Source organism: Ylistrum balloti, unplaced genomic scaffold, assembly GCF_031769215.1.
Source record: "Ylistrum balloti isolate Yb309-2 unplaced genomic scaffold, AGI_CSIRO_Ybal_v1 Utg371880, whole genome shotgun sequence".
NCBI lineage: Eukaryota > Metazoa > Mollusca > Bivalvia > Pectinida > Pectinidae > Ylistrum > Ylistrum balloti.
The window spans coordinates 40,678-56,226 of NW_026782927.1; the positions used below are offsets into that span (position 1 = coordinate 40,678).

Below are 15,549 nucleotides of genomic sequence, written 5' to 3' on the forward strand. Positions count from 1 at the left end.
TGAAAATTTTGGGTTTGCAAAGTTTAAAAAAGTTTTTTAAAATCATTGTAAATGAATTTTTGAATCCTGTTTAGAATGCCATGTACATTGATTGAGTAGGCAGTGGTCAGTTGGTGGATGACCATAGATATGAATATTGGTGCTACATTAACAGTTTGTCTAACCCAAAAGATTGAGTCCTACTTGGATGAATATGAAAAAAACTGCATAATATGAAAACATCTATAAAGGTATGGGCATATTTTTAATTTATTTTTTTTTTTAATTTTTGGCTATTGTTGTAATTAACAGAGATTAAATTTTAGAGTACGTTCTATAACTCACATATATTTCTAAATGACTAATTCCCATTTATCATTTATTGATTCATAATTGAATTTCCTAATTTTCATTTTTCCTCAAAAAAATTTGTTTTGGTTTAAACAGTCTGTGAATTTTTTGCTTGATTATTTCTACATCTACAGCAGTTAAGAGAGAAAAAATGGTATTCCTGTTTTGGTTTTGTGTGAGATTTTCATATATTTATGGTAATGGATATGTGCATAGGTTTGTTTTGATTAATTTCATCAGGATTTAGACATACCATAAACTAGTAATGCATGAAATCTTTCTCATATATAACTACATTTTTTATTAACATTTTAGTGAAAGTGTTGTCAGTTCTTTATGAGGTCTTCAACAATATTTTTGTAATGATCCCGATCATAATTTTCCCATTGGGAAGATATGTATTGTGAATATACTTAATTTTAGCATAACAAATTTTAGTGTGGGATATTTTTTTGGCAAATTAGCACACTAATGAATTAGTGCATACACAATTTTTGCTCTATAACCAAAATACAGAAATTAGTGCAGGCATACTTTAACACAATATTTTCAGAATGAAATCAGCTAAATTATTATGACTATGAAAATATGAACATCCACAGTATTGTGGGGTTCCAAGTACTGATACCACAACAAAAGTGTCACAATATGAATCTTGGTGAAGGGTTTTCCAGATTCCAATCCTCTTGATGATTCTGATACTTAGGATAAGTGTTGTTAATTGTTGAATGATCTAAATTGATCATGAGATATGTTGATGAAACTCAACGTTATAGAATCTTGTAAATAATGTGTTATATATTAAAGTGAATATGATCGGTCAAAGAAACTCATTATTGCAACATTTTATTTTTTAAAAAGTAATTTTTCTTGAAATGAAAATAATTTTCAAATATAGGATGACAAACTAATCAGCGACCAAGATTGACAGTATTTGATCTTGAATAGATGCTTTTTGTATCACAACCAGTTAAGAATTGATGTGTGACATTTGATAACTACACTGTTGCCTTCATTAGACAAATGACAAGCTTAATGCATAATATGGTACTGCAATCACAGGAATTTTTGGCTATATCATATACTTCTTGTAGCTAGGGAAGAAAGTAGTGTGACAGAATGGCGAAAAGATTGCATTGGAAACAGGATAAATTGAGATATCCTTTGATCTCATTTATGAAAGAAGACCGCAGGATTTTATTTTTTAACACAAGATTGCAGCCTTAACTGGTTTGGCAATTGGTAAATTTCTTTTGAAACCTATATGTATATATACTAGCAATAATACACAAACCCTCCAGATGTAATTAAAACATTTGATGACATGGAAAATATTACCTGCCATTTACATTGTCATACCCCGAAGAATTGTTTGGATATTTACTTGTTGGTTTGTAAATTAAACAGCTAAAAACTGATTTTCAGGTCATTTTTGTCATAGAGGATCAATTAGTTGTTGATTTTTTTGGGTATAGTTGTGTTTGATCTAGGACCCTTTGTTTGTTAAACTTTCTGCTTTCTTTATCAAACAAAAGTGTAATATGCCATAATGAATCATAATACTACTCAAAACCTCTCCCCCAGAAACATTTTTACATGTTGTAATGGAGGTCTGAAACATTCTGAGATAATAGAGAGCAATCAACCATAAAGATTGATATAGGATACATGGAAGTCTTAATAGTAAATGTGTACTGTAAAAGTATATTTACTATAAAGTCATATCTTTTTGTGGGATTCAGATTTCGTGGTTTTCCAAAACTACACATTTTCATTAGCACTTGATTTTATGGTCAATTCTTGCTCACAAAATCTGCAAGTACAATAATCCATGTCACCTTTTATATATATATTATTTCCGGGACATGAAAATTCATGGATTAAAAGTACCCACAAATTCAATGAAAATAGATCAACCATGAAAATAGATCAACCATGAAAATAGATCAACCATGATTTTTCAGGATAAGATTGGAAATTTTCACAAAATGTTAGGAAACAAACGAGAAACAGCCTCAGTTTAATTAATATGTATGTCATATAAAGATCTTGTGCTAATTCATTTTCCACAGGTAACAGCAGAGTTATGCACCTTCCTTTGTTGCGTTTAAATCATTTGGCATGGTACAGGGCATATTATCTATATGACAAATTGTCTTAATAAGTTCTGATTGGGATTACAGAGTGTCAACTATGACTTTTTTCTCCAGGTCATGTACAAGTCCTACAATGTAATCACCAAAGTTCCATGCGAACCCGACATATTTCCTTATCTTAAGCTTGTGGTAAACAAAATTTACCTTGACTGGAATAATCAGTACTACCCACCTGACAGCTGTAAACACTACTCAGACTGACCTTTTGGTGTTCAAATAGCTCACAAAGTTGAATGAATAACCACCACAAAGGGGTTATCTCTGATCAACAAATCAGGATATAAAATTGATGGTATGATTCATTTCTCCTCAGGCTTTGTATGTGCTTATAGTATATCTAAATTTACCCTGTTTGACAACATCAATTTCTTTCATTTGAAATGTTAGGTTCAATAGTTACACTGGAATATGATTTCCCCTAGTCAAGTCATTCTTTTCTTGATAATAAATTAATTTCCTTAATTAAATTATAATAAGTATTAGTTATGTAACAATTTTGTCTCTACAGATACAGAAAAGATCTTTTTTTATTTAGTAGTAATCAACCCTTACTTTACCGTATTTATCAAAGTAATAAGCCCATGGGATCAGAGCCTGGAACTAGGATTGAAGTGGGGGATGGGCTTGTTACTGGTCATGGTACATTTACCCAGATTTGATCTCTAAAAATACATACCTTATGACCTAAATCTACAGATTAAGTGCTGTTTTTACAATATATTAGTGTATACTGTTTTGGATAGCCCGATATATTTATTTTATTAATTGTAAATACTGTATAGAAGGGCCTGTATTGGTGATACCATCTTCTGCTCGGGCTAGATTCTGTGCTCAAATCCAAATTCTGTATTTTAATGATAGAGTATATCAGCATTTTTTTTTCTGAAAGTGATTTGTAGTTTGTGGAAATGTAAAGAGACATGAGCATGGTCATTCAAATGGATACAGGCCCCTGTGTTTCTGATACATGTATACACTGATATTATGCAAGTTTTTTTTCTCAGTATTATGTAGTTATGGTTATAAATCTGATTTAATTGGACTGTTTTAAATGATATCTGCGATTTTATCATTAAAATGTAGATTTGTTCATGTTAGAGTAGTGTTGTTCTTTCTGCATTTGTCTTTTCACACTGTCATCCAATAGTAGGGTGTTTAAATTGTCCTTCACCTATGGTCTGTACTCAAATGATTCTTATGTGAGAAGTAATGGCTGGATTGGGTTAGCTCACTTGAGGGACAGACTTGCACAATAGGGGATATATTGCAAATTCTGTAAAATCTGTCTTCTATAGTATTCATTTTAAGTCTGAAGCATCCTTTGGTGAAAAGGACTCAGTTTTGTATAAACAGTGGATCTCAACCCCCAGGGGGCAGGGCTCCAAAGGGGAAATGAGTTTTAAATTAAGTCAGGAGCATCCTTTGAAGAAGGACAACTTTTGTATGCGTGTAAATGGTGGAGCTAGACCCCAAGGGGGCCAATAAGACATATAATGTAAATTCTTAAAAAAAATCATTCTTTTCTAGGGATGACAGGTTTTTGTCCAAATTTTTCAGAAGCATCCTTGCCTGAAAGATTCAATTTTGCATAAATAGTAGGCCTGACCCCTTTGGAGCAAAGGGTCAAGGCCCAACAGAGGAAATTTACCGAATTCAATGAAAACAAATAGAAGGGTGGAAAACAATCGGTGATAAAAAAGTAAATTTTGACCAAAGTTTTTAAGGTCACACTCAATATGAACTATTAGCATTTAATATAGTCCTTGTCTTTTTATGGACATTGACTCCCTGATAAGATAATATCAGGTCTATTTCTGGTAGGTCGGTGGTTTGGTGTTTGGTATTTCGGCTATGTTATTGTACTGGATTGTCGCCTGCTCCTTGCTGGGCGGTGTACTGGCGAACATCACCGGACAACACCCAGTATCTGGAACGTGTTTCTGCCTCACCACTTCAAATGTCAACGCTCACTCGGGCCGTAAGTAGTCTGTATGGTAGAATTGCGGATGTTTTTCTCCCTGCAATAGTACTCTCACCGATTTCAGCAAGACCTTGGTTTATATGTAAGTCCGTGATTAAGGGAGGGACAATGAGCCCGATCTGCACCTTTTAATTAACCTTAACTTGTGTATAGTCTGTCAACTATTCTTCACTGTAACCTTGGTAACTACAACAGTAGTAAAGCAGAGGTCCCGGGTTCGAATCTTTGCGGATGCATTGCAACGACTTCCGTCACATAAAGGTAGTCGCTTTTGATGATGGAATGAAATCTGGAATTTTATTTTTATTGTTATGTACATGTATTCCGTTTACCTCAGCTTGTGTTGTCCTTGTCTTCTAAACACTAGTGTTGTATGTTTCTGTTCGTTTACCTCAGCTTGTGTTGTCCTTGTCTTCTAAACACTAGTGTTGTATATTTCTGTTTCGTTTACCTCAGCTTGTGTTGTCCTATTTCTGTTCCGTTTACCTCAGCTTGTGTTGTCCTATTTCTGTTCCGTTTACCTCAGCTTGTGTTGTCCTTGTCTTCTAAACACTAGTGTTGTATATTTCTGTTCGTTTACCTCAGCTTGTGATGTCCTCGTCTTCTAAACACTAGTGTTGTATATTTCTGTTCCGTTTACCTCAGCTTGTGATGTCCTTGTCATCTAAACACTAGTGTTGTGTATTTCTGTCACTTTCCCATTAGATCTCTATTGTCATATAATGTTCTTTTCTTTTCTTCGGCTGGCAAATAGTTAGACTCTAAATGGTCCTGGCTGTCGATAGACCGTTAAAATCAATCAATCAATCAATCGGCAAGCATTGTCATCTTCATCTTACCGTTTTTGTTTGCATATTTACATTCGCCAGCTGGAATTGACTTCGTCATCTCATCCAGTATGTTTCGTCTCCTCATCTAGAATTATCCTCGTTATCACTTTAACTTTCATGGTATCTTTCCTTTCACCAGCTGGCCTCCACGAGCCAGTCCACGCATCGTTGTCTGTAAATCAATGTTATAAGTTCCACGGTGGTATCCTTACCAAAGATGGCTACACGTGGTACCAACTCCAGAACGTCCACGGAGAGGTAATTTTAGAGTTGATGCTGACATCTGTACCTTGGTGTTTATGAAAATCTTATTTAGTTATGATGATTACTAGTACAAATGCATATTTTTCTTCGGCGTCAGAAAAAAATCTTTGCTGCAATTTACGATAACTGTAACTATTGACAATGCGATTTTAAGTTATGAAGTGAATGATAAATGAAATGAAATAAAGTTTGAAAAAAATGTAAAAGTGTATTTTAATAAGGATATAAACTCGCACTCCTGTCTTACACTGCTTTAGTTAATTTTGCATCAAATGATATTACATTAACCATGTATACTTCTCCTGGCAACAACTAAAACAAATTCTATGGTATTGAATGTCAACATGAATCAGGTATAAATTCGAATTGTTTTTATGTTGTTAAAAAAAGGACCATGCTTTAAAAATATAACTATTTAAATATTTAAGTTGTGTAAGAACCACTATCTCCTATATCTGAATCTATGTAACCCAAATCCATTTAGTTTAGAAAATTTATATTTTCGCAGTATTACAATAAAGCTTACCTATCTACGGTGCCTTTTTTTCGTAAAGTAACATAACTCCAAAAGAGAAATCTGCAGCTTTCCTGACGATATTCTCCTGATTCTGTCAGATTTTCTCCGTTTCCTTAGAAACATATTCATTAGTTATACCCATGTAAGGACAAAAAGTCAGAAAGTCATGATAACGTTTTTTCAGATTTGAGATTGAAATGTTTGACGGTTTATCTTTTGTTGACAAGTCGCGAAACAAACATATCTGGTTTGACGGGAGACAGAATTACAATATAAAGTATTATAACTGGAATATTAATGCTCTGTTGACTACAATGTAAAGATCTGAGTATTTTAATTTAAGTAATTACATAGTCAGGGCTATCTTCTAGAAAGATATCTTTATGTTAATGACTTTATCTTTTGTATTCATATCGTTATCTTTGTGTTCATGACTTTATCTTTGTGTTCCTGACTATATCTTTGTGTTCATGACTTTATCTTTGTGTTCATGACTATATTTTTTACCACTTGTAATCGAATTTCTTACTTGACATAACAAGTTTAGTTGGCGCCCTTTGCTTCAAGAAACGATGACATTTTGACAAATGTCTTGTAACCTATGCCGTGTAATTTAGAAAACCATATTTAATGCTCTCTAGTTGCTCGACGTGACGTTTTGTTTTTATTGAGATGAAAACAAATTGTCCTGAGTTCATTTGACAGTGTTTATTGTTTTTTACATTGTGACATTATACACATATTTATTTATTTATTTTTGTTTTTTTCTAAGAAAATTATCAAAATATAAATCAGTATATGCACATGCGCCTCAGTTATATAAGTGTTTACGCTTATGTGGATACGATGCCCTGAATAGCATTAAATGCATATTATCTTTTTAGAACCTTTGGGTAGCAGGGACCTTCTTGAACATAGCATCTGATGTTGCACTTTGCAGTGGTAAGTCTCCTTTTGTTTTTGACTGACAAGATTTTGATTGCTCGGAAAAAGTTGGTTGCTTTCTGTTTTTGTTTTCAAGTTTTTACTAGACAGAAGGACAAAATATCACTTGTGACTGCCTTAAAATGTAATTTTATGACAGTCGTAAATTTAAAACGCATACTGTAGTAACAGTAATGATGAAGAATCGAGAGAATCTATGGAAAGTTTTATTTCAGCTGGAGCTTCTACATGTTCGGACACAACTGCTAAAAATCTAGCATGCGAGATTCTACAAATGCATAACTCGGGTCGAATTAACCTATGGGATCGTCATCCTTCTGGTAACCACGACAACGCCTATGCCTACAACAACATCCGGGACACTTGTAGAGGATTAGCAGCTTCCAGATCAAGGTATCTATTGGATGCAACAAAATAATGCATAAAGTCTCCCCGTTTGTATATACTATAGATAACTGTTCAAAAGTTACATACTTAAAGTACATTTCAATACAAATTAAGAATTAGATAGAGCAGAGCCAGATAATGAATAAACTTTTCCGTGTGTCGGTCTTCAGCATTAAAACACATAAGGCAACTAAGTTCAATCAAAATTGGTTGAAATAAATGTCAAATCTAGGAAGTGTACTTATTCCAAAGTTCAATAAATGTCACATTTTTCAATATTAGATTAATTCAAAAGACCGCTCATGGCATTTTGTACATCTAAATAAGACAGTGTGTTCCGGATGGGTCAGCGTCTTCTGCTTCATAGATGACACTCGTCATATAGGTCATGGCCGATCCGAGTAAGCAGTGTTAGGTTTTCAAAGTACTATTATGTATTAATTGGGAAAAAAACCCGTTAAACTTGGTGAGTCTATTAGTCTTGAGCTTGTGTATAAAACATGTTTACAAGACTGCAATGTTACTACAAAACCACATGTTTTCGCGTTGCTCAATGCTCGTGGTGTTTCAAATGTTGCTATTTCGTTGACCCTTTATTTCATGGACAGATACAGTTCAATGAATATGCTGATACACTAAGTTTAATAGATCGTGGACATATGAATTCGTTGATGAAGAGTACAAAGTGAAGGAAATCAGACCTCAACAAAAATTAATTATTTCACTGTAGATTTGTTTTGTTGATCATTACACGCCTGTAAGAAAACCTATGTCTGTTCGTTTTTCAGTTACTACTGCGACCTGTGCGGCACCGATACACCCGGGGGTACCGTGTGCCTCAGCAGGACATTGTTGCAGTTTATCTACGATTTGGGCAAAGCAGGCAGCATGCATGTAAGTAAAACTGTTACCCAGTAAAACAACTATACATATCTTTATATTTATTATAATGTTGACTCTACATACAATGTTGTTTCATATTTAAAAAAATAACCAAAAAACAAAAACTGATGTACGTTTTATTTGATTGAAAAACATCACGGTAATCGAAGTATTGATAGTAATTACCACAAAACAACTGTTGTAGTATGCAAAATATGGTTTGAGGAAATGGAATCCCTCCTCCAAATAATTATACTATATCTATATTAAATTTTGAATTCATTAACATAATTTTCACTGAACAATGTTCACATAAATTTTAAAAGAAGTGGAATTAGACACATTTTCAAGAAATATCAAGAAAATACCAATATGGCAACATAATCATAATTCAAATTCAAATACCATAAAACTAGGGCAAAATATTAACAAAAGAAAAATTTACACGGAGACTCCTGAAGACGTACAAGGAGAACAAGACCTGGTGTTCCGGAAGAGTAAGCGTCATGTAAAAGAAAATTGTATAACCATCTGATGATGTACATATAAGTGGTCACTTTAGCTATTTCAACCATTTTTATTACATCATCGTATGCTTGACTATGTTACAGGTGAATGAAATAGCTGGAGCGTGTCACCACTGTCATTCGAGTCACTACCTAGGTACAGCTGTCGACATCCAGACCAGTTCCAGGAACAATGAGATCATGGCCAAGTGTAGATCGATGGGCGGATTTGCTCTCGATGAAACCAGCCATATTCACTGTAATTTCTAATAAAATGATTGGAAAGACTGTATACCGTAATGCCTTGATGTTCAGTCTTGGGCGAAACCCTTAGAAAACCGAGATGTGAAAACCGAGATGTGGTCAAGCTTGTTAACTATTTTAAATCGACTGATTTAACACCATCCCTACCTCCGCGCCTTATCTAACGTGGATGGAAAATGAATGTCGGGGAAGGAAGGATTAGTAACGCACCTATCATCCGTGCGACCTGAGTTCGACTCCCTGATCGAACTTCCATTTTCCTCATATAATAAGATAACTCACACGTTTCTTTCCGGTCCAAGTTCTTTTACGATACAGGTGGAATACATAAACAATTATTAATACATAATTCTAAATTTCAAGGCCATCTGTCATTCTGTCACACTTTCTTGCCATCAATCTAGCTAGTAATTTCATAGACATGTTCTTAGACAACTTTTGTTCAAATTTCACCAACTAAAAATGTAATTTTTAAACAAACGATTTCTTTGCCATCACATTAGGAGCCATAATTAATATGTTAATTTGATGGGATGTACAGTATGATGACATGGCATTACCTGTCATAAACTGTGTACTAGATATGTAAAGATAATTTGTATTGTTTGTAGTAGGTATCAATTAACTGAAGGGTTAGTTGGATATTATGGCCTGATATTAGATATACTTTATTTGCAAAAACTTTCATTTTCTGCATTTACGTGGTATGTACATGCAAATTTTAAGTTTTCTTACATTGTTAAAAAGATGATTTCTGTGATTTTTGTTAGGTATGTTATCATCTGCCTTTTCTTAAATTTCACAATTTTTTCAACGAAAATACTTAAACACTGTCATGGACTTTGACAAATCAGGCTTGCATGAACAGTTTAGAATGAAATGTTTGTTTCATCAGAATCTTTTGTACAGTTTTGGAAAAGTATGACCCCTACATTCAAACACCTCGGTGACCTCGGTAAGTTTCAGAGATGTCTGACCTGACCAGGCCATAAAATCTTACACTTTATGCATTGACACAGACAAGGGTCACCCATATACTGTAAAGGTTGTGAAGGTTTTTGCTACCAAATTTCTTTTTCAGCCATAAGCCAAAGATACTTTCTCAAGGTCGGAAAGTAGGATTATTACAGGACGTTGATATAGGTTTGGTTTATATATAAGTTCACTGAACAGCAACATTTTTATGACTGGGATTATTAGAAGACTTGGACTTACTGCAGGAGAAATGCAGTATCAATAAGACAAGAATGATAAGCAGATACTTTGAAAATAAATCGACGGTAAAAATGACATTTGAACCATCTAAGAAACCTATGGATTTCCTTTCAGGTATTCAGTTTTAATCCAATTAAACGTTATATTAAATATGAATCGATATTATGGTTTGTGATCCTGTTTGTTCAGGATTTCATATAATTTGTATTACCTGTCTATGATCAGTTTATAAGTAAATTATATCAATATTTGTTGACATGTTGGTTTTTTCTTGACATTTTATATGATTCATATCTTCTTTGATGTCTGAATCTTACCAAACAAATAAGTGTGAACAAACAAGAGTTGTTTTGCAGTTGTCACCTCTTTTGACAAAATATTATAAAATTAGTTTGTATTAAGGAATCAGTATTCAACAATATTTAGTGGTTTCATGACTGCAAAATTATGGTAGACTATGATATAAAACAGGACCCATTCAAATTTCTATATAGCATTTTGAAGTTGTTTGTAACATTTTGGAAAAAAAAAAACAGCGAAAAAAGTCCATAAAGTAAAACATAATTTTAAAAGCTAACGATAAAATCACAAATGTGTTAAGACTTGACGCAGCATTCCTTATCTATCTGTCGTCCATTTTTCCATTTGTCAGCCTATTCTTATAAATTACATATGCTATAAATGGCTGAGTGAATTTTGACCATATTTGGTCAAAAGCATCTTTCCGGGTAGGGAAAAGAACTCTGTATAAATGGTTGACCAGGGTCCCGTGGGGCAGAACTCAATAGTCTAACATATTCTTTTAAGATCATTCTTCAGTAGGAATGACAGAAATTATCTTTTCCAAATTTGTTCTGAAGCATTCTTTGGTAAAGTGAACTAAATTTTTTACAAACCTTGGGGGCAGATGAGTGGAGCTCAATATGAAAAATGGAGGAGGTTGCAGATTATTTTGGGAAGAACTTATAAAGACAAAATGTCGTATAAAGAATCCTGGAGGGATAGGAAACAATTATGTTCAATGGTGGGTCCGGGCTCCCAGGGGATTGAAGGGTGTGGTGGGTGCCACAGGAGCAAAATCTTCTTTAATAGGAATGAGAGGAATTAATCCGAATTTTGTCTGGAGATGTCCTTTGGTGAACGGAAGTTTATTTTGTAGGTTGCTCTGACACTCCATTTGGCAGAGGGACAGGGCCCAAAAGGGTATATCTAATGACTTCTGTGTAGTGTTTAATAAAAGTCCATAATGGACTTGCTGAGGTGAAGACTTTGATTCAGGTTCTGACAGGACAAAGGTCAAAGGTCGCTGTTACCTATCAAGTGCTGGATGAAGTTTAGTCAAATTTTATATGAAGAATCCTCTTGATCTTATGTGGCAGATAATCAAATTTGGGACTGACAGGAAAAACAGTCTGGCGGACAGATCGGGATCTTGGATTTTGATAGTTAAAGTTTGTTATTGCTATTTCATCATAGGTACTGGTTAGATAATTTTTAAATTTCATTTGTAGATTCTACTTGGTCCCTTGTTGTGCACACTCAGTTTGAAGTAACTAAAAACTAAATATGCCCTAAAGGAAGCCATCTTGTACTTTAGAAGGAAATGTTTGTTGTTGCGATTCGTACACTGTAGGTTCTCCTTGGTCTTTGACTGTGAAAGAGTAATTTCTAAACAGATCGAAAAACAAAAAAGCTAACAGACAGCTATTTTTGCTTTTGACAGTTTATGTCTGCAGCAATATTCGACTTTGACCGGTAAAGTTTGTCATCTCTATTTCTTAAAGAATTATTCTTAAAATTCATATGTTCTTGGTTCTTGTTGGTTTATTTTTTGTTTTTCTTGTTATAGATTTAGGTACACTTGGAAGACAAAACGGCAGGTAAAAGGAAAGAAGAGAGATGATCCAACTTTTACTCTTTGGCAACCCTTAGTGAGATTAAGGTCACTATAGATACCCATAAATAAAGTATAGATATCAAAGATAATTGATGGATATCCATATATGGTAACCATTTTTAACGTTGCATTCCCCTATCATATGTATATGGTAATGGATGCCATACTTTCTCTGGGTTCTTTGGTTTATTGAAAGATTGGTGTTGCCTCATACCAATGTCACGGCATTCAGATTTACAGTATAAAATGAAAAACACTACAGCACAAAGAAGTTACTTTGAAAGCTAGTTTTCATTCATGTGAAAAAAGAAGAAAACGAAATGACGAACTGTACAAGATCTGATTTATGAATTTGACCTTGTTTGGCTTTCAATTTCATATGATTACTATGGAAACGCATGATACCGATTCATCATTTTTATACTTTTATTTGAGAAAAAAATATATACAAACACAAATATAATATACATGTACATGGTTATTCATTATATTAAACATATTTTCAACATTTTTTGGCAATAATCGTAATAAACATCACAACCTTTTGTTTGTGAAAAAGAAAACACAAGGGAATGATGAAAACGACATCATCCTTACAAGGTATGCCATCAAGAAATACTATTCATGCAATGGTATCCTTTTCATTTGGCTGGATCACTCAAAGGGAGTTCTGTTTTGACTTGGCGTGATGCCAAATATTTGGCTGTGAAATATTTGCCTTTAAAGACAGCAGTGGGCTTTGTGCTTTCTTTGGCAGGGTATAAGGTATCCTTTTTGTCATCTTGGCCTATCAAGGTATCTTCTTGGTAATCAGATGGAGATTGTCTGTTTTTTTGTTTGGACAGATATTTCGTGGTGAATTGGCGGCTCCTGAATGGTGCCTCTGGTTGAATGTCTGGACAATCTGTTTCCGATTTAGTGCCAACATCTGGGGTTCCATGAAAACTTGATAAAGATGGGTCAAGGCGACCTGAGAACAGTTATATATATGAAAAACATGTACTCTGTAAGTTTTAAGCAATATTAATTGTAATGAAGCATCTCATAATACAAATATATAATTGTCGATAAAGTAAACTTAAACTGCATGATACAACTGTTTCGTCTTTCTAAGACTCATCACTGATTTTAAAGGCCTAAATTTTGAAACTTATCTCGTAGCAAGTAGGTTACGACAAATTGCGGAGACCAAAGGTTCACCAGCAGTGTCAATGTTGTATTCTCAACTGAACATAAATAATATTTTGCTTTCTACTAAACGACACTATAAATTGGCGAAAAATCGATACAAATTTGATTTTCACATATGTGTATGTGTAATATTAACATGACGCAGATATCCTCTTACCACTGGATTTGCGTCTGGCCAAGTATAATTCTGTGTAATGTTTCTTCGTCCGGAGTTGCGTTTCTTTGCATTTCTGTATTGTACCGGTTTCATCGTTATCGTATCTACAGTCCTGTGTGCAGACACGAGATCCAACCGACGCTGTGTTAAAAAGTAAGTGATTATGGTATAACCGAATCAAAGTATATACTTATTTCGTAATTCATGAAAATCTTTCATTCTTCAAACCCACTGATAAAAAATACAAAGAGAATGAACCCTGCTTCATCGACATCACACATCATGTTAATCTTTAATTAAAGACAGCAACAAAACCACCAGGTATACTAACAAACATCAAATAAAGCACGCCTACGTAATGATAATCAATCAAAATGAATTATTTTTCTTCCAAATTTACTGAACTTAAAAGAAGACAAATATCTGTTTAGTATGATGCAATGGTGACCCTTTACCAAAAAATTAATTGTATATAGTAGAATATTACAGTTAGATGTATTGTTAACTGTAAATAGTTATGACTTACCTTTGCCTTTCTTCTTCGAAAGATACTTTGAGAAAGGTTTAGTCCTATCATTGCTCTGCACGTTGTACGAACGAGTTGGCGTACCTCTATCAGCTGGAACAATATACTCTTTTCTTTCTAATGACAAAGATGAAGAATTCTGAGGAGCACCATCTTGTGGTTGATTATTTCGTACCATGGTGTCATTCCTTGGAGATCTATCACCACCTCCGCTGTTATTACTTTCATTGAGGTGAGTGTCGTTTAGATCACATTCTTGTTTCAATATTCTCATAAAATTTGATACCATTGCTGTCCTCATATAGGATTCTTGAGTACATTCACCTCCTCCCTCAGAATGAGTGGGTGCATAGAGAACATCTACAAAGAAAAGGTGATATTGTAAGCAATTTAATAAAAATGTTCAATTGTTAAGTTTTTCAGGTAGACAATTTAATTGAATTTAATTTGCGTGTTTATTGTTATAACGACGAGATCAAAATATTCAAAAATTTCCATCACATTCAATTTAAAATAATTGTCCGCTTTTCTATGAAAAAGAATTTCACAATAGAGTCAGATTTTTTTCTAAATGTTTGATTTTAGGTATTTCTTTTTGATAAACAACTACAAACTTGCCTTTTATGCTGCCGGAGGTATTGCTATGCTTGATTGGCCTTTCTTGAATGTCAACATCCAAATGCATATCTCGGTCCACTTTCATCTGACTGGAGTTCGAATATTCTCTATTGGATGACATTCTGCTGGACACCATTTCTGAACTCATTTGGCCATGCAGTGGTTCTTCATCTGACGAAGTTTCATAGCTGTAGTCATGGAAATCTGTAATTTAAATGCGAGATTGTAAGGATAGAATGCACTATGCTATCCAGAAACAAAAACACAATAAACTATCTACTGTTTATGTGTTAACAGTCAAAATTGTTCCCTCATTTTCTTCAAATATTATTACCTCCGTTAGAAGAGAAGCTGTTCCTCAATCCAGAAATGTCACCTTCCAGATGTATATCGAGGAGGCTGGAATCCTTTTTGTACGATGCCCCAACATCAGAATAGCTAGCTTTGGAATCTTTAGGCATCTCAAAGAGATTAGAGGAGTCGATGTTTAATGCGTTGTTCTTTTGAACATCCGCGTTGCTAGCAAATTGACCCGTTTCCGCTTTATGTTGTGCATTTGCTTCTTCGTCCGATGATGTCTCGTATGTGTAACCTCGACAATCTGAAATATAAGAAGACATCTTTCATGTATCATTTACTAAGCAATGTGTTTCACAAAACAATTTACATTTGAAAAATGTGTGTTGCTGATGAGCATACGACATGTATCGCATTGACAGCCTGTTCTGCAATGGAATATGCTATACATACTTGTCATTGTGACATCATAACTGAATGCAGTGATAAAATATATTTCAACAGCTTGAGTTTGCCTTTCATTTACGCATACCGAACACGAGTTTTATCTCTTATGTTCTATACAGTTAAGTGCAAAATCTTACAT

At 34.0% G+C, this 15,549-nt stretch overlaps 1 protein-coding gene across 1 annotated transcript; it reads left to right on the top strand.

The window, feature by feature from the left end:
* Nucleotides 1-4,337: 4,337 nt before the first annotated feature.
* Nucleotides 4,338-9,068, top strand: LOC132563834 (uncharacterized). The gene is made up of 6 exons (XM_060228585.1): nucleotides 4,338-4,464; nucleotides 5,437-5,555; nucleotides 6,963-7,020; nucleotides 7,239-7,416; nucleotides 8,199-8,304; nucleotides 8,904-9,068. The coding sequence occupies exons 1-6, from the start codon at nucleotides 4,338-4,340 to the stop codon at nucleotides 9,066-9,068; spliced, it is 753 nt and encodes a 250-aa protein (XP_060084568.1).
* The last annotated feature ends 6,481 nt before the right edge of the window (nucleotides 9,069-15,549 follow it).

Excerpts from the sequence above, each read along its gene's own strand:
- LOC132563834 (XM_060228585.1), top strand. The coding sequence starts at position 4,338 with ATGTTATTGTACTGGATTGTCGCCTGCTCCTTGCTGGGCGGTGTACTG. Across the intron at positions 4,465-5,436 it reads TGTCAACGCTCACTCGGGCC|CTGGCCTCCACGAGCCAGTC; the intron begins GTAAGTAGTCTG and ends TCCTTTCACCAG. Across the intron at positions 7,417-8,198 it reads TTAGCAGCTTCCAGATCAAG|TTACTACTGCGACCTGTGCG; the intron begins GTATCTATTGGA and ends TTCGTTTTTCAG.